General features: G+C 42.3%; 3 protein-coding genes across 4 annotated transcripts; 1 reads left to right on the top strand and 2 right to left on the bottom strand.

The window, feature by feature from the left end:
* Nucleotides 1-454: 454 nt before the first annotated feature.
* On the bottom strand, nt 455-6,188 carry lcmt2 (leucine carboxyl methyltransferase 2). Its single transcript, XM_006805833.3, has 14 exons — nt 6,010-6,188; nt 5,285-5,409; nt 4,996-5,077; nt 4,483-4,663; nt 4,235-4,391; nt 3,902-4,091; nt 3,562-3,669; nt 2,666-2,753; nt 2,355-2,573; nt 2,021-2,266; nt 1,707-1,804; nt 1,302-1,489; nt 1,078-1,213; nt 455-886 (listed from the first exon to the last, which is right to left on the bottom strand). Exons 1-14 carry the CDS (start codon nt 6,055-6,057, stop codon nt 722-724), a joined length of 2,031 nt encoding a protein of 676 aa, XP_006805896.1. The 5' UTR covers nt 6,058-6,188; the 3' UTR covers nt 455-721.
* Nucleotides 6,189-7,016: 828 nt separating this feature from the next.
* rab5b (RAB5B, member RAS oncogene family) lies at nt 7,017-14,008 on the top strand. 2 transcript variants are annotated; one of them, XM_006805835.3, is made up of 6 exons: nt 7,017-7,125; nt 7,917-8,223; nt 8,324-8,475; nt 10,467-10,589; nt 11,711-11,804; nt 11,931-14,008. In XM_006805835.3, exons 2-6 carry the CDS (start codon nt 8,058-8,060, stop codon nt 12,044-12,046), a joined length of 651 nt encoding a protein of 216 aa, XP_006805898.1. In that variant the 5' UTR covers nt 7,017-7,125; nt 7,917-8,057; the 3' UTR covers nt 12,047-14,008. The 2 variants fall into 2 exon arrangements, with proteins under 2 accessions (XP_006805898.1, XP_006805899.1); XM_006805836.3 differs by having other exon boundaries at nt 8,022-8,223.
* On the bottom strand, nt 13,254-18,229 carry dbr1 (debranching RNA lariats 1). Its single transcript, XM_006805837.2, has 9 exons — nt 18,085-18,229; nt 17,078-17,418; nt 16,860-16,984; nt 16,697-16,777; nt 16,525-16,610; nt 16,205-16,429; nt 16,038-16,115; nt 15,798-15,943; nt 13,254-14,875 (listed from the first exon to the last, which is right to left on the bottom strand). Exons 2-9 carry the CDS (start codon nt 17,272-17,274, stop codon nt 14,137-14,139), a joined length of 1,677 nt encoding a protein of 558 aa, XP_006805900.2. The 5' UTR covers nt 17,275-17,418; nt 18,085-18,229; the 3' UTR covers nt 13,254-14,136.
* Nucleotides 18,230-18,252: the final 23 nt, after the last annotated feature.

Raw genomic sequence — 18,252 nt, forward strand, 5'->3', positions numbered from 1 at the left:
AATTTATTTATACAGTGCCAAATCACAACAACTGTCGCCTCAAAGCACTTTATATTGCACAGTAGATCGTACAATAATAGATACAGAGAAAAACCCAACAATTATATGACCCCCTATGAGCAAGCACTTTGGCGACAGTGGGAAGGAAAAACTCCCTTTTAACAGGAAGAAACCTCCGGCAGAACCAGGCTCAGGGAGGGGCGGGGCCATCTGCTGTGACCGGTTGGGGTGAGAGAAGGAAGACAGGATAAAGACTTGACATAAGTCCACTTTCAAGTATAAGTGCACTGAAAAGGCTTCTCAAGGCAAAGACTGGAATTAGTTGGGCTGACACCTTGTTGACAGCTAGCAGCTATGGGCAAGTCAGTCACAGCCACAGCCTTGAAACCCCTTAAATTATATAAGGGGTCTGTATAGTTAAAGGAAGAAATAAGTTATAAAGACAAAACATATCTCTGGAACAGGTTGTAGAAATGTTTATTTCTGCTGTAAAGTTGAACATTATAATATGGGAGTCTCTGCCTCGAGTGGCCACTAGAGGAACTACAGTTTTGGGCACTTCTGCTTCGGCACCCTGGAGGTTGCTGCTCGGTCAATATGAGAGGTTTTCTTACATAATTATGAAAATTACAATAGGAAGCAGGCACTTGTCTGGACCCTTCAACAGACTTGACATAAGTTCACCCTTTGGTACTTTATTTTGGAAATACTCATGGCTGATTCAGCCCAGCATGAGTTTGAGGTCCACAGTGACAGGCTGAGGGTTCCAGTGTGTCCCAAAAGAGAAACAGTTGCCTCCTCCACCTATCAAGAGCAGCTCTGGATCTTCTGAGTCCGTCATCTCAGAGCAAAATGAGTGGAGCATCAGAGGCCAGGGCACTGAGGTCTACACATGACAGGACATACATTAGTAGTTAACATCGGATAAATTCAGTTCTCCTTTTCCTCACAGAAGTGGAACAGTGCTAGTTTTTAAGCAACAAACCTGGAGGTTTTAAGGCCTGAGGTCAATGAAGAACATTGGTTGGTGCTAGATTTCCTTTAGAATAACTGTAAGTGCAATAAATGATCACTAACCGTGTCCAGACTGTACTCCATACTGCTGCACGTGGTGATGTTGATCACAACAACGCCTGGCACGCCGTCTGAATGCAGCCAGACTCCACCTACCACAACCAGCTTCTCACCACTCACATGGGCACAGTGAGAGTATCTAAAACGAAGCACACAATGGAAATCTCATCAAAGAGTTTCTTAGCAGAAACTTGGAGTTTGGTTATGGTGTCTGAGGCACAACAGACCTGGGTACAGGAGGGGGCTGCACATCTATTCTCTCCCAGCAGAAACCTCTTTCAGTTGGTGTCAGGATTACCGTGTCATTCAGGGGCACTCCTGCTCTGCTCAGCCCTCCAAACACCACACCACCACCTTTATATGAGCATGCAGAGTGAGAATGACGAGCCTCTGGTGCTACGCCCTCTACTGGGATCTATAAATGACACCCAGTGGTCATGTATGAGTCATATGCACGTTATGTTCCTGCTCCATACTTGTATTCTTGAAATCTACTAAATGACTCCTTCAAAATATACCTTACATATCTAATATGTGGAGGTTTATATGCATACGGGCCCTGTGTGATGTGATAATAAACTTGTGCGTGCAACATTAAGAATCTGGGTTTAAAATTGTAACAACAAGCAAACCTCAGTCCAGTGCTGCTGGTCGACACTCAGGAAGTATCCGTCACCCAAAACGGCCCCTGATTGGTTCTTTCCACCAAACACAAACACAAACTCTCTGCCTGCAGAGATGTGACAGAGATTCGGTGTGTAACGAAAAAGCAGGGATGGGATAAAAGACTGGCAGAGAGAAGGCAAAGCAAAGATGTGAGAAAAGCATAAAGCAAAAGAACAAATGGAATGAAAAGAGAGAAAAGAAAGAAAAAGCTACAAACAGGAAGAGAAAAAAAAAGAGTGTAAGGCAAAATGATCCTACAAGACATTCTGTTTTCCCTCACCTCTGTGTCTGGTTAGGGTAGCAGAGTGCCTCCATCTTGGCGGTGGTGGACTGCCGGTACACATCATCTCCTCCATACAAAGCTTCGGTGCATCTTGGCCCCCTGACTCCAGAGCACCAGGTGCACCACAGAGGCTAAAGGTCATTTTGAAAAGGCTTCTGACCGGGTTGAGTGGAGAGGAGCGACCTCCAAATACCACAGCACCCACTCCAGGTATAGGGGTAACTGTGTGGTAGAGTCGCACACCTGGGATAAGTGAAGGGAAAATTACTAACTTTTCCTGGCCAAATCAAGACCGGCTGCCCCTCCCTCCAAAGAAAAAAAAAACCCTCACCAACATCTGCTGATGGCTCCACACTGACGGACCTCCAGCCTTCCTGTTCTCTGAGCAGGAGTCTGATCGCTGCTCTCCTGCCTCCTCTGCTGGAGCCTCCTGTTAGCAGGACCCACCCTGGCCTCACTGACGCAGAAGCCATCCCCAGCCCCTCCACACATACCGGTGTGGTCCGAACACTCAGGGCTGTTGTGCTCCAAGAAGGGCCAACAGGAGATTCTAAAGCAACAACACAACTTCAACATGCATGCAGAACGTCCCATTTCAAATGCTTGTTAGTGTCAAGTCGAGGAGTGGAAAGTGAAAGCTACCTGGAGCTCGAGGGAGTAAAGCCTGTGCCATCAAAGACCCTCGAGATGCAGTAAGGATGAAGTAATGGGAACATTTCTGGTGCCATTCCTGAGAGCAGACAGGTGAGGAGCCCCTTAAAAATTATTATTCCCTTTATGATGTTAGCTAGATACTGAAGTACCGCAACTGCAACTTATGGACACCTGCAGTCGTTCCGGTGTTGTGCCAAAAAATAAAATGATGTTTTATATCTTCTTTATTTGAACTAACACCAAATTTTATAAAGTTCATTTGTAACTTTTCCATAAAGCTCTTCTTCTACAATCATTGAATGATTTTGATGTTAGCTACCGTGTTGACTGTTTTACTCTTTGTTTAATAGCAGGTTCAAAGATACTTATATTACAAATGATGAAGGTAAAAAGTAAGTGGTACGTGAGAGACAAAATAAAAGATGGGTGTAGCTTTCAGGACTGCAGAGTGAAGCCAGTGTGAAAGTGCCCGGTTCAAAACCATAGCATTTTATGTTGAGGTGAAAGAATGTACCATTGCTCCAGCATGCCGTCCATAAGGTTCCCCAAAAACCACAGAGAGTGGGCTAGACTAGACACACTCTCCCCTCATAGTTGGAAACTGTAGAGTCAAATAATCCTAACATCTTCATTGTGTGCACTCCTCCCCACAGAGGCTGACACTCAACTACAAACACAGATCGCTTCTTGAATAAGCACTGTGGTTTTCAGCTGTACTAACATTAATTGGAAAAGAGGTTTTCTAAAGGTCACAACAATAAATAAACTTTCAGCAGCGGTTTAGTGATAAATGACAAAATGTGTCAGCCAAACCAATTCAAGTGAGCTCTTCTGATCAGTAGTGCACACTTTTATAGAAGATGCAACGCTGAGACCCAGCTGACCTCATATTCATCAAAAGGCTCCAGGCTCTCAAATCTGCATCTCTCCTCCTCAGGGACCAGCCCGAAGAGGAAATTATTCATATCCAGGCACACACACTCCTCCCAACCCTGGAGACAAAGATGCCATATATTTAACCGAGCAGGACTGGACACATTTAAACTTCATGATGTGTATTCATGGGATTAACCTTCACAGGAGGAACAGGGACGTTTTGAATATGTCTCAACTGTTTTGTTTTTTTTATTCAATTGGTACTTGGGCCTGAGGTATGTTACATTGTGCTTGTTCAAAGAAATGAAAAGATACAGGAAGTGTCTTGTGTATAGCTTGTGTACTGACCTTGTCCAGGAAGCGGTGCCTTTGTGCGGCGGTGTCTGGGTATTGTCGAAGTGCATGCAGAGTTGAATTGAGTTTCTGGAAATGCTCCTGCATGATCTGACCGAAGGGATCGTGCGGATGGATCTGCTCATACATAACAAAGAGAGACTGTGGCAGGAGCTTTGCTGCCCAACCAATGATGGCATCAGACCTGAAAGACACACAACATCCAACGGCTTTAAATGTGATTTGCTTTGATCATAAATTCTCAGTTTTCAGCCATCATCTAACTAGCGTTACACACCCAAGTGTATGCAAATTCATCTCTAGTTCACATTTTATACATTACTGCACCATTGTGTTTCCATGTAGGTGAGCACCACTTCAGAAAGAATCAGGGTAGGGGCAGCCCAGTCCAGCCCAGCTACACGCAGAGCCTCTTCCACCTTGGACTCCTCTCTAACATCCACTCCTAACAGACGGTACTGACTGCTGGACACATAAACAGGTCCTGAAGAAACACAAGCAGCCATACTAACCTCTTACATCTTTTACCTGACAAATAATTTTTTTAAACCACTAACAGGAAAAAAAAGACAAACCTGTAAGTGACGGTGACTGGGAGTCTATCATCCCCCTTAGTGTTATATTAGAAGTGATGAGGGCAGCCTTGCGCTGAGAGACATCAGGAAAATCTACCTCAAACACAACAGCTCCGCTCAGAGCTCCATCTCCACGTAGGCGGAAATACAAAGAGTCGAAGCCCGCACCCAAAGACAAGATCTAAACCAGGGAAGTGAGGTTGAAAAATAAAGACACCAATCAGAATGGAAACCTATACAAAAGATGGGAACATTTGGTAACATGGAAGATGATGGTAGCCTTAAAGAGAAAAGGCTTTTTAAACATTAAGTCAGTGAACGTTGAGCATTTTTAAATTATATTTGACTCAGATTCTATAGACACTTTTTGTTTTCCTTTGATCAGTGAAATGACCACTACTCTGGATAATGATTTAAAATAACTGCTCTAATAAGTGCCAAGAGGTATTACGTGATGGCTGCTAAGTGACCTGCTTCCAGAAAGACTGATTGGACGATACGCTGACAGCTTACCTGTCTTTCAGGGCATTTTTCTGTAATCTGAAGGAATTTCCTCACACAGCGGTCCACAGCTTTCCAGCGCACATAATAGCCCCTGAAACATCCAAAGAAACTTTAATTTACACAAGACATTTTTACCCAGTACCCCCTGCCAGCTACATACATACATGTGGTGTGCATCACCTCCCCTGCACATGAGAGTAATTCTATTGCTGCTGCTTACTGTATAAATGTTGTTTATAGAGTAAACCATCACCACATACATCCGAGATGCATGAAAGAAGAAAAAACAATATCTGACCTGTTGATAAGCGGCGCTCTCCTGGCCACTTTGCACACAAAGTGTTGAAGGAAGGCATCTTTGAAGTAGCCCTGTGCTGCAGCAGACACTTTGCTCACCACACTGCTGTCATTGGTTCCCTGTACCTGATTTAAGGAACAACAAAGAACCAGCAGAAATAAATCTCCCAAAACACAGTGCAAGACTTTTGAAGACCTTTAATGATCTTCTTTCTTATCCTTCCGTAGAAGGATGTCACATATACATACAAATGTTGCATATACTCATATCATCATTTTAAAGTATGCACATGTGCAATGAGACTACTGTTACAGGGGTGGATTCTCAAATTAAACACGGCCACAGATTCAAATAATGAGGTTAGCGCATGCATGAGAAGTCCCTAAAGTTTAAGGTAAATATGGCTTATTTTTAACTGTGAATCATGCAAAGCTAGTCTAGGGTTCAAGAAACACACAGAGCTGTACTGTGATACATCTTATTCTATTACATATGTACTAGTAACCATCTGGCATGTAGTGCTGTAATAGGCAGAGACTGAGCTCATTTTTAATATCTTCTTACACATCTAATATTTTTGAATACAACCGCAATATTGTGGTTCAACCATCAGCACAACAATATAATTGACATCGTGTACTTCATAATATAGTAGAGCTAAAGTAAACAGTGGTGTGTTTACACATAATACTGTTAAGTACTGTGAATAGTGAAACAACACTTACGGCGGTGTCCCTCCCCTTCTTCTGCGCTTTTCTGTTTGTTGCTGGCATAGTGACGGCAAGTTATCGCATAACATCACAATAAAACACCTCCACGTTTCCCACAATGTCTTAAATAAAAACAGACCGACACATTTGTGTGCCTGCACAGCAGTGCACCGGTGAAAACAAGTCAAACATCCTTCACGTGGTATTGACTTCCGAGATATTTCCCAGGATTTCTCCGGCGCCCCCTGCAGCCCGGAGGCTGTAACAGAAAACCACGCGGTTAATCACCGAAACTCCATTCAGGAAATGTGTTGGTGTCTGTGCCTCGATTATTATGATTATCTGCTAGTTATTGAGCAACTTTTGTCGCCATTAAAACATTAAAATTTGACTAAAAGCTAAAAGCCTCGGGTTAATATTATCAATGACTGCCATATTTTTCTATTTTCAAAAAAGGATTTAAATCTTTGTCGAAAATAAAGGCAATAATTAAATTATACAATGCTTTGTGCATTCATACAATGATAAAAAGTTTAGTCTCTTTTTTAGATGGACATTCCGGAATTCTATTGTTTGTGAAACCATATACCAGTTTTTTTTAAACTATGTATATATATTTAAATTTAAATATTAACTTTAGGTAACGCTCCTTAGAGGTTATAAAAAATAATAACCTTCAGATGAGCTTCTAGAAGGTTGCCAATATATTACCCAAAGAATTCACTACAATAACCCCGTCTACGTTTCCTAGAATACCCTTTAAAGATCGGAAAAAATATAACCAGACGAGAAAGAACGTTTCCAGAGGGGGTGATGTGTTTTCTGAGAATGAATCATTTCTATGAATTTGTCATTCTTACTGTGAGCGGTATTTTGTTCGTCGAATTTGTGTTCTGTGACTCTTATAATTGATCTAAATTTGTATTTTTAAAAAGTGTCATATAAAGACGAGGGAAAAAAAATCAAAGGATATGCGGCTCTTCTTTTCTTCCCAGAATTGACAATGCGGCACTCAGTGCGCATGCGCCAATTTCCAGGAAGCGTTAACATTTTTTTCTTTCACCAGCTGATAGCCAAATTGTCAACAGTTAAGTCAGCGCTACCCGCACGGCTGAAACGACACTATACACGGTAAATAGTCTTATGTGTTCCTCTCAGTACCTCTGTGTTACTTATACGCTCGGCTGGAACTGCTGTGTTTTATTGGGCGTCGAAATGCGAGGCTTTGTTTCAGTTTTGTGTCGTCCGAACCGAATGCTCGGGTCGCTGTCCCGCTAGCACATAACCCGAGATAAGGGTTGCTGATCTGATAACAGTCATTGTGGGAGTTGCCTCAACACGAGTACGCCAGAATGTCATCCGTCTGCTCTCTTGTCCTGACGCGTGTCAGCGGGGTGCTGAGGTTAATGTTTCAAATGGAGAAAGTGCTGCAGTGCCGGGGGGAGGGGGGTTGTTAGCGTCGAGTGTCTGGGGTGGGAGAGAGCAATTAGAAGCGCAGCATCCCCAGTAAACTCCAGATCAAATGGGCCGCTATTTTCCCCACACATCTCTTATTCAGTGAACGCAGCAGCATGTGAAGGTTGGTACATATTGTGCAATGCAGTTAGGATTTAAACAGGTGCTGGATTGTATGCGAGACCTCCATCCCTCCTATGAGGCTTAAATCTTTAGAACTTATTTCTGGATCGGCTTGGATTTCCGTTTCATGAGGTAAGGCGTGATCACATTCAGAGGTAGTACACGTGAGACATTACAGTCGCAATTAAAACTTGTGCTTGATCGCATAGAAAACTTCTAATCTTTAGAAAGTATGGATCCGCCGGGAGAAGATTTGTTACCTTGAGGAAGAAGGATATGTGTATATAGGGCAGACAGTGTGTAATCTTGAACCGAAATAAAACTCTTCTGGCTTTTTCACACAGACCAAACACGACTAGAACAGAGGTCAAGACGTCGTCAGTGACACGTGACTCTCGGTCTGTTTTGGGAAGCAGCACAAGTGACCAAAAGCACCTGTCTCCACTCAGGGAGGAGGCCCAGCCCCCCTGCTGTCTCTGGTCAGTATGAGCTCCAGAGGGAGCGGAGGCCGCTCCAACGGCACACTAACGCAGACCAAGATTTGCCAGTTCAAGTTGGTGCTGCTGGGGGACATGGCTGTGGGCAAGTCCAGTCTGGTGCTGCGTTTCGTCAAAGGGCAGTTTGATGAGTTCCAAGAGACCACTATAGGAGGTAAGAACTGGGAGAACTCCTAATCAGGTGATTGATTGGGGGGGGGGGGTGGATTTAAGAACCCCATAATGATCTATCATGCTTCTTTTTTTATGTCCAGCCGCATTCCTGGCACAGTCGGTGTGTCTTGATGATACCACAGTGAAGTTTGAGATCTGGGACACTGCAGGACAGGAGCGATACCACAGCCTGGCTCCCATGTACTATCGTGGCGCTCAGGCTGCTATTGTTGTCTTTGACATCACCAAGCCGGTACGTAGGTTCTAATTTCAGTAGGTCTTGGCTCCACTGATATTTGTTCTAAAATGTTGGACTGCTGCCTACAGGTATTTTTCAACATTCACGATTCATTTCATTTAGCTAAATCAATCATGTAAAGATTCTCACTGAAAGACAGTTGTAGAAACACATAAATGTCTCCGACAGCCTAATATTAGTATTAACCTGGAAACTCCTTGAGTTCTTTCCTCTCCTCTTTTTTTGTCGTCCCACATTTTCTACATCATTAGACATGGATATATTTGGTATCATTGAAATTCAGGAAGTTAGGTGTGACTATGAAGGTAGAGTAGGCCATCTGATAACTGGAAGGATGGTGGTTCAATCTCCAGCTCCCATGATCCCAGAGCTAGAGTTGGACGATAACTTCAGGTGAACTTCAGGGTTCACCTGAAGTTATCTTCTCTATGATCATTGGATTTTTCTCTGTATCTATTATTGTAGGATCTACTGTACAATATAAAACGCCTCGAAGCGACTGTTGTTGTGATTTGGCGCTGTATAAATAAAATTGAATTGAACCCCTGGGTTTTGAATTATGAAGGTGGTACTGAGTTAAATCGCCATGGTAGCTTGTGCTTCACATCTGTATATTCAAGATAAGACATTTGGCAAATGCAAAACCACCACCTACTGATGAATGTCTCTGGGAAATAGTGTCACCATTCCTGGAAGAGCCCCTAAGCCCAGTGTGAAGCTTCAACAAGGAATAAAGATTCTTGAGTGCAATGTGAATGATTGGAACTTTGAACCTTGCATCCAGTTCATGTACTGGCTGATGTTGAAACACAAATTTGCGTTTTGATCTACTTAATGGTTTACAACATGTTTTTATATTTGTCCTGTGCGACAGTGTAAATCCACCATCTGGCTGGGCCTTTCTGTGTGGCGTAAGCAGCTTCTTCCCGTGTCTGTGTACTCACAGTTTGAGTCTGATCTTCTTGTGTTGTCATGATGGCCACTGTTACTGTAAGGTCTATGAAGTGACAGGGGAGGAAAAACTCAGTTTAAACAGGAACAGATCTCGTACAGATCCATGCTTAAGGCAGATGCCCATAGCTTCCTAACTGGTTCTGGTGGTGATGGGGAAAAGGAAGGCAAAAAAAGACAATATAGAGAAAAAAATTTGCTCTTTTATTTGTAAAATATCTCCCGGGACCTGTCCATGTTGCAACTGGTTTATGTGCTGTAAGCGACACACAACTCCTTCTTGGATGGACTAATCAGGCCGATGACCACCTTTGTGGGATTACTTAGCCTGACTGTCTGTGTTAGACTATGCAAATACAAGTAAAGAAAATCCTGGGCACTCTGAGCAGGAGAAGGAAAGTGCCTTAGAAATTCCACTTCCCAAGTAGGAATATCAGCTGTCTTTTATTTCAAATGTGTTTTCATAAGTGCAGCCCAGACACGCTGCTTTGAATCAGGTATTGCAAAATTTTAATGGTTGTCATCTACAGTTATGCATATTTGTGTAAATAGCAATTCTGAAATATATCAAAGCATAAATGGAAAACATTTTTGATGTCACACATCTCCAATGTTAGTTGTGACTTTGGGTTCACCTAGTTCTTTTATGGAAATTAACTGATTCTGTACTTACCCATATTATAATCAAGACATTGATTTTTTTTTTTAATTATTTTTCAACACATACTGTGTCTTCAGACTTTTACATTTTAACAAGTAACTTTCAGCGGTGCTATTTCTGTCAGTACCTCAGTCATGCTTCCAACACAGAGGCTTTGAACTTACTGACGTTTCATTTGAATGTCACACTTTAGAAAGAAGTTATTACATTATACTGCCCAGCTCCATTATTTGCATCAGCTCAAAGGTGAAAAGTTAATCTCAGAGCTGATAAATAAATTATTTTAACGATGCAGTATTTATGCCCAACATGCATCATATTTGCTTGGTATCTCTATGGTAGTTTATCTGACCTTGGTTCTGTGTTTGTGCAGGAGACGTTTGAGAGAGCCAAGGCCTGGGTAAAGGAGCTGCAGAGGCAGGCCAGTCCTAACATTGTTATTGCCCTGGCTGGAAACAAGGCTGACCTGGCCGAGAAGAGACTGGTGGAGTATGAGGTAACGCACCCCTGTTGGTACAAATTAAATCATAACCGATTTACTTCCTGAAGACAGAAGCAGTCCTATGGATAGAAGCACCTTGTTAATGAAAGAGGTCAGAGGCCACAATTGTTGGAGCTGACAGACTGTTAAGATTCACATGTTCAGCCTTGAAGCCGTTAGCTGTAACTGCTAGCCTAAAGTAGAAATATGAGGCTGCAAAGGGAACACACTTGCAATTCATAACTGTAACAAAATAGTCCCCAGTGAATCTTTTGCTTTAATTATCTCACAGCATGAATAAAAAAACCCAACCATGCTTGTTGCAGCAGTATAGGCTACTACTGTTGGATTTTAATACTGTGGGGAATGCTTTCTGGTCTGACTTTGGCCTACAATACTAGTCAGCTATGGTTCGAATGTGTAAGTGCTGTCACTGACCTTTTGGATCCCGGCACAGCCACACTTCTATTGTCTGAATCCACTAGAACACTGTACTGGGGATGTACTGTATATGCGTGTACATATAGAAGCTTCTGTTGGAGCTACACACTGTGGCGACCTCTTGTGACAGGAGAGTAGCTGAAAGTGGCTTTGTAACAGTGATGTCAGCATGGAGCAGAATATCAGAGGATGGTGGTCTCCATGACACCAAGAACTGAGCTCAATAAGAGGAGCCATCCAATTTTAGTTTAGAATGGTAAACTGCATATAAAAGGGTACTCGCCTCGCCATCCACTGTTTGGGAATCCATATTACAAAGCTTCAGACCTTACATTCTGGCTTACACTACACTATGCTGTGTTTGGTTTGGTTTCAAAATCATTATATGTGGAGCAGAACCAAGGACAAAATTATATGTTAATGCTAGTAAGCTTGGTTAGCAAGCAGCATTCAGACTGTATTAGTCCATTATGCCTCCTTAAGGCTACTTAAAATTAGAGATGGCACAATAACACTTATGTCCGAATCGGTCAGATGTGACTTTTTTTTTTTAATATATGTGATGCTGAATTACAGCCATGATTTGTGAATGGAAAACAGTTTAGTTCCTTTCATCTGCAGGTTTTAGCATTTGTGAAAGTAGTTTTTTTAATACTGTGCAATAATTTGATCTTTTCATATGCTGAATGGTAAAGGAAGCCCAGACATATGCCGAAGACACTGGTTTGCTTTTTATGGAAACCTCTGCAAAGACAGCCATGAACGTCAATGAGCTGTTCCTGGCCATTGGTGAGTGTTATTGTGTTTTATATAAGAATAATTTCTTTCACAGAAGAGACTAATAGACGTCAGGAGTCCTGCCTCATGAATTATGTGCTTGTCACAGTCTAAATAAACCTCTTCTCTTTAATCTAGCAAAAAAGATGCCAAAAACAGACACCCAAAACCCAACGCATGCAGCCCGACATCGGGGAGTCAACCTCCAGGACCCAGATGCTCATTCCACCCGAGCCTGCTGTGGAGGGAACTAGACTTCCACAACTCCCGACCACCTGTATTCTACCATCCACACCACCACAGCCCTACAATCATCTCGTCTCTTTCAATCAACTTACAGGGGGTGAGCCTTTACTCTGCATTCATCTTCCTGTTCAAGCAGAGAGAATAAGAGGAGAGGAAGAACCCAAAAAGCAAGCAGAGATGGAGGACAGAGACAGCGTTTCACACGTGTCTGTTGACCAACAACTCTGATTCCACATTTGGAAAGACACGGTATAGAGAAGACTGAGATTAAGAGGAATGTAGAAGATGGTGGCAAGCCTGTTCTAGTATTTAGCACTAATTGTGAAATTTCTTTCGTGTTCACTCTGCCTTGCATCATTTGCAGTCACAGCCCCGATTGGCACAAACTGAGCAGCACATGTTGCCGAGTGTCCCGAAAGGAGAAAAAAGGGCCGAGGCATTAAAAGAGCCAAAAGGTTGAGACGGCAGTCACCCCACTGCCCCCCAGAGCTTGCAGCTGCTTGCTTTTCCCCTCTAATGTGATCCTTCTGTGAATAAATACCAAATTGAACCCCGGGAATGAGTTTGAACCCCTCTCTGTCCTGTCCAACCCTCCTGTGGCTCAGTTTGTCTGACACAACTCAATTCGTACATATTTAATGTTCCATGTTCCTACTTCTCTTAGTTGCAGACTGATAAGCTTCAGCATCTGATTCCTACCTTATTTAGTCTAAATGGTAACCCAAAAAGTTAAGACGTGAAGTAAACATTAACTTCTGACAAGTTCTGAATTAGTGAAACTTGCTTTGCAAGTCTGAGAATTATTTATTGAAAGATTGAGGTACATTCAGTTAGTGTGAATAAGCTTGCTGTAGCTCTTTACAGCAGTAATATACACTGGATGTGAAGTGTATAACTATGACATGGACAGGGTTACTAAATCGTTATTCTGATTGGCATCTATAGCTTTCCATCTGGAAATGGTGTTCCCAAATGTCAAGGAATTGATTAAATTCCATTGTCCTCCCTGTTTGGTTTAGACTATGAGGCTTGTAATAAACCTCCTTGGTCTGGAGTATATCTGCACATGTTGTGTTCAGCTTAAATGGCATAACTGTTTCCTTTACCTTACTAGAATGAGCTGTGTGCTCAGTGGCTGTCAAAGGCTTGGCTGAAGAAAATGAGGAAAGAATAGATAAAAATACACACAAAAAAACAGAAGTGCCTACTCCCCGTTTTCTTTCTGTCAATCATGTTTGGGGCTTTCTTTGAGTGTGTGCTTTGCAGACAAGGCGCAAGACTACTCCCTGACGTTGGTTTGTACCATAAACCAAAAACCTGGCACCCCGTCATTAGGCTATACCGTACTGGCTCTTTGTATGGATGTAGAGATCCTGTCGAATACACTGTATGTTAAATATTGTCTTAATTTCACTGAGAATGTTTGTTGACTTTTAGCAGAGCACACTTGTGAACCTGGAATGGATTGTTTAAAGGACTCTGATCAATGTTATAAATCAGTGGGATTTAAACACATCTGTGTCCAGAGAAATCTTTTCTTCGGCTTTATTTTCATATCCAAGCATTTTGATGAGAAAACTGAATTCTCATTAAAACAATTTTCAAATAGTATACAAATGGAAGGCTTAAAAAAAAAAAAAAAAGTGCCGTTCCTCTCAACACTAACAGCTCATTATATACAAGAAACGGCATCCACTGTCATTGTTCAGTGTTTTAACGTAGGTTCAGTGGTCTGTACGAGTAAGATGACAAGTAATTAAAACAAAGACTTGCTTTTTCCATCAGCACCTACGGTATGTAAGTGTTCAATAAAGCTGTGAAGTCATTATTTCTGTTTAAAAAAAGAAAAAGCTGTTCTCATCTTTCTGGCCTCTTTAATCATCTTGAAATTACAATGTCAGAAAAAGAAAAAGTGTTCTAAAAAATCTGGTTGGATTAAAATACATAAAAATCATGTTTAAACAACAAAACATTTTGATGGGTATAATTTCTGTGGAAACTGAATCCAGAAACTAATTCTTTGCTTGTGTACAGTCCACCTTTACGGGCATAAATTAATGAATATAAACTAACGGAGAAGTTTACACTGCCTCTCTGACTATCCCTCACACTCGTCATCCTCCGCTGCTGTATAGATCACCTGGTTTCTGCGTTTGATTCTTGGAGTTGGGCCTCTGCTGCCAGTGTCCCCACTCTCAATGCTGGTTCGTTTTAGGATGCGCACAGCTGTGACGTCCTCATCGTCGCCGCTGCCCTGTCCTGCCCTGTCTGCTCCAGACTGAGTGTGAGCTGGGGTAGAGTGGGAAGGAGGTGGCAGGTTCATGAGGTCGGGCAGAGGAGGGGGCGAGACGCTGCATTTGGGCTCAGGTAGAACCATACGGCTGGGTGTGTGGATTTCACCTGCTTTCCCATCAAAAAGCTCGTCCCCTTTCACCTCTGCTTTCACCTCCTCCTCCTCCTCCCACTCGTCTTCTATGGTGATCTCATCTGGATTAAATGAACCTGACAATCCTGAAGTATCGGTTGGATACTCGCTGGGCTCGTCAGTACTTCCCAAACTATCTTCATCTTCGTCATCCTCTCCTCCTGCACTGCCCTGAACTCTCGCCACCTCATCTTCTCCCCGCCCGACCTGTGCATAGATGTCTGTGAGACCCAACTTGACGCAAAGCTCGGTTGTCTGAGGGTTGGTGTTGTAGCTCGGGGTAGCCTGATGATGGGGCTTGTTGGGGTTGTAGGATGGCACCGTTGGACTGAAGTTGTCTGGAATGCCAAGCTCCCCGCTCAGATCCTCCACCACCTGCATCATAGCGGCTTCTGAAGCGCTGAAGTCCCACCTGATGGGTGTATGCAATCCAACATTATAAAAGAAAGTATGAACAAAAAACGCTCAGTCATAATGACCTTTGCTTCAAGCATCTGAAGCAATAACTTGAACAATAACTTGGCAGCTCATTATTAGGCTCCACTATACCGTCTCCCAGTATGGATGCAAATACATTAAGTAAAGTATTGTTTTGGCTTCACTGAAAACGTGCGTTGAGCTGATTTAAGCAAATATTGGCATCCAGAGAAATCTTTCCTTCTGCTTTATTTTCATTATGTAAAATGTATTTTTATGAATAAGCAGTGTGACACACTTCAAATTGCTCCCCGCTCAGTTCTGCTTGCTGGCTTTGGGAAGAAGGAAAAGAATGAAAACCCACAGCTGAAGCAGTGAGTTTCATACTTCCTCTCTAACTTGCACAAGTCTAACTAGCTACACCAGCAACTTCATTCTTCATCTGTCTTGACGTTTTAGACCTCTGAGTAGTTTAAAAAAAATTCCAGTGACTAGCTCTAGTGCTCCTATTGGTTATTAGCATTTTGCTTGCGCTTCAAAATTAAAAAAAAAAAAAGTGGCATTAATTTGTGGAGAACATGCTGCCAAACAAAACATGAAAATATCAAACTTGTTTTTCCCCATAGAGCTTATTTTTGTTGCTTATTTCACCAAGGCAACACGGGTGGTGATAACATCCTACACAAAAAGGCCTTCCCTGAGCTCGAGTTTCCTTTTACACCTAGAGCTCAGGGAAGTTACAATGCAAAGCTCGTTTTAAGTGCAAGATCCTCTCTTCCAGAGTGACCTTTCCCCTGCTGCATGACACTGGCTCTATGTTCAAGCTAATGTTTTAGTTCTGGGAGACTGAAATCATGCATGCACAAGCTAACTCGGCTTTTACGGGCCTTGTTACTTTTATGTCTATACGTGTGTACCGTTCATGCAAGCCATTATTCTCTGGGGGGTTCCAGGGGTGAGGAGTGGTCCTCTGTAGAGTGTTGGTAGCCTTGAGAATAGCAAGCCACTCTGGATCATACTCAAGACCCTCAGATGAACCTGGTCTTTCTGGAATATCCACAATCTGAAAAAACAAAAGGTGTTAGCTCACACACTTTAACCCAGACTCTGATCCTAATATATCAATTAAAAAAAAAAAAAAAAAAGAGTTGTCCCACCTGTAAGAATTCCCTGTGGGGCAAACATTTATCCAGAGACAGGAATTTGGTTACGCGTGGTGCACTTTTACCTTTAGGCTGAAAATAAGAAATCACCGAAATGATGGTTAGAACGATTTTAACCTTATTAGCAGCAGTAATTCTAACTGAACAACTGTCACTCTCACCGGATGCTGCATAATGGCAGCAAATTTCACATGAAGATGTGCAGAGAACCAATAGTTAGGCTGGAGGTGAGCTAGGAGCTCCTCTGCAGCAGGACTTCCCAGAGAGTTTGACTCCACCTCCTGACGAAGGAATTTCTTCTTTCGTAGCAGCTCCTTCGTGCTGCCATAGTAGTAGATTCCACGAGGCCAGTCGTGGCTCATGAAAATGTCTATGGGCATCTGGATCTTAGCAGAAACAATCATGTAAAATTAACATTGTATATTTAGCTAAAGAAGTGGACAAACATTTAGAGTTGTGTGGAAGAACTTGCGAGATTTACCTGTTTTAATTTGAAAACCTCGATATTTCTGATGTGGTATGCACTTCGAAGTGTTTCAGGATTATATGGAGGGAATTCATGGTGGCCTTAAAGTGAAAACATTCCATGTAAATATGATGCATAGCAGTGGAGCCTCAACTATTTGAAAAGCTAAACAAACAAAAACAAATACCCTTCCTGTAGTCATGTGATTTGAAAATACCAGATAAGCCACCAATTCTGATCCCTTTGTAGCGAATAACACCAGCATAACCTGGAGACAGGTGATTATATAGGTCAGGCCTGTGGCGAGTCAGACAAGCTGGCAAACAAATTTGGAATCAGTCAGTCTCTACCTAGATAATAAATGTTTGGTGCCACCCAGCCTCCATAAGGGAGCTCTTGCAGGTGATTGGAAGCCTCGTGGTTTCCTCCAATGAAAATGGTAAACACCGGAGCCTTCTTCTCCCCAGAATAATACCTGCAATACAGACAATAATAAAGTTTTAAATAACCTTACTCGTGTCTTTGATTTTGAAACCAAACAAAAACACAACATAAACAAAGAACTTACTTGTAAAAGGTCTGCATGGTTCTGTACTTGGCTGGCACTGCCATGCACTTCAAGTCTCCCTCATTTCGCACTGCCTGGAAGTCTCCACAGCAAAGCAGCAGGTCCACCTTCACCCCTTCCTTCTGCTCCAGATACTCAATTGTCTCATAAATCTTGTCCAGCTCCCCATGGCAACAGCCTTCTACTGCAATTTTCATCCTGTGCAAACAGGTGATCTGACAACGTGCAGAGAAATTCACATTCACACTAAAGGATGGCTTCTGTTCTCATCTAAACACCATTGGCCTCTGTGGACACAGTCAAGCCGAGGTCCACGGCCTCCTAAAAGATGATTTGGCAATCTGTAAAGACATACAATGGTGATGATGATTACTTTCACTTAACACACAATTTCGCTAAAGTCTAGTTCTAATATGCATTTCAGTTGGGTAAAAAAAAATTTCACATCTACTTTGATCATAGTTTTAGTTGCCTTTTAATCACACAGTGGAAAGGGACTTTAATAACCTATAATACGGTCTTGGATGATCTTAAACTGTGCTAATGAATTACCATGTGACTAAAGCTATCCAGGAGCAATCGGGTAGACACCCGTTTAATTTTAGCGTATGAGCAGAGCTCCTGTTGGACTGTCATGTTTCATTTAGCTAGAAACAATAAATTGAATGAAAGGTATGCGAACTGAAGATGACCCTAGCACCTTTTTTAAGACATTAAAGACTCTACAATGCACGCTGCACCGGCGGGTAGCCCTTGAATACGTGCAGTAAGTAGTGCACGATGCTTTTTATTTTTTATTTATTTTTTAATCTGACAAATGTGTCCCATGCTGCTTTAAAGTATTCTCTACTTCGTATCACACTCAAGCAGGGTAGCTATTAGAAGCTCAGGTCCTACGATACAACACGCAACAGCTAGCTAGGCTACGTAATTAAGCGAAACAACTCGACAGCGTATATGGAGGAAATTTGTTATATAAGAGCAAAGTAAACGAACTGAGTACTTACAGATTTGGGGGTATAATTAACGAGTATTTTGAGCCGGTTTATATTCCATAAAGTTGCAAACTTGTGCAAAAAAACATGCTTATGTTTGTGGAAGAAACGAACAGAATTGATGTTCCCACCTCGCCTCTACCAATACGAGCGCATGCGCAATTCTTCATCAAATTCTAG

This window comes from Neolamprologus brichardi, chromosome 16, assembly GCF_056152115.1.
Source record: "Neolamprologus brichardi isolate AB-2024 chromosome 16, ASM5615211v1, whole genome shotgun sequence".
Lineage (NCBI taxonomy): Eukaryota > Metazoa > Chordata > Actinopteri > Cichliformes > Cichlidae > Neolamprologus > Neolamprologus brichardi.

Bases quoted from the DNA above. Each gene is read 5' to 3' on its own strand.
- lcmt2 (XM_006805833.3), bottom strand. From the start codon at position 6,057: ATGCCAGCAACAAACAGAAAAGCGCAGAAGAAGGGGAGGGACACCGCC. The intron at 4,664-4,995 runs GTAAGCTGTCAG...TCCCTGGTTTAG, and splicing joins AAAAATGCCCTGAAAGACAG to ATCTTGTCTTTGGGTGCGGG. The intron at 4,392-4,482 runs GTTTGTCTTTTT...GTGTTTCTTCAG, and splicing joins CCAGTCACCGTCACTTACAG to GACCTGTTTATGTGTCCAGC.
- rab5b (XM_006805835.3), top strand. From the start codon at position 8,058: ATGAGCTCCAGAGGGAGCGGAGGCCGCTCCAACGGCACACTAACGCAG. The intron at 8,224-8,323 runs GTAAGAACTGGG...TTTTATGTCCAG, and splicing joins CCAAGAGACCACTATAGGAG to CCGCATTCCTGGCACAGTCG. The intron at 10,590-11,710 runs GTAACGCACCCC...TGAATGGTAAAG, and splicing joins AGAGACTGGTGGAGTATGAG to GAAGCCCAGACATATGCCGA.
- dbr1 (XM_006805837.2), bottom strand. From the start codon at position 17,274: ATGAAAATTGCAGTAGAAGGCTGTTGCCATGGGGAGCTGGACAAGATT. The intron at 16,778-16,859 runs GTAGAGACTGAC...ACCTGTCTCCAG, and splicing joins ACCAAACATTTATTATCTAG to GTTATGCTGGTGTTATTCGC. The intron at 16,116-16,204 runs GTGAGAGTGACA...TCTTATTTTCAG, and splicing joins CTGCCATTATGCAGCATCCG to CCTAAAGGTAAAAGTGCACC.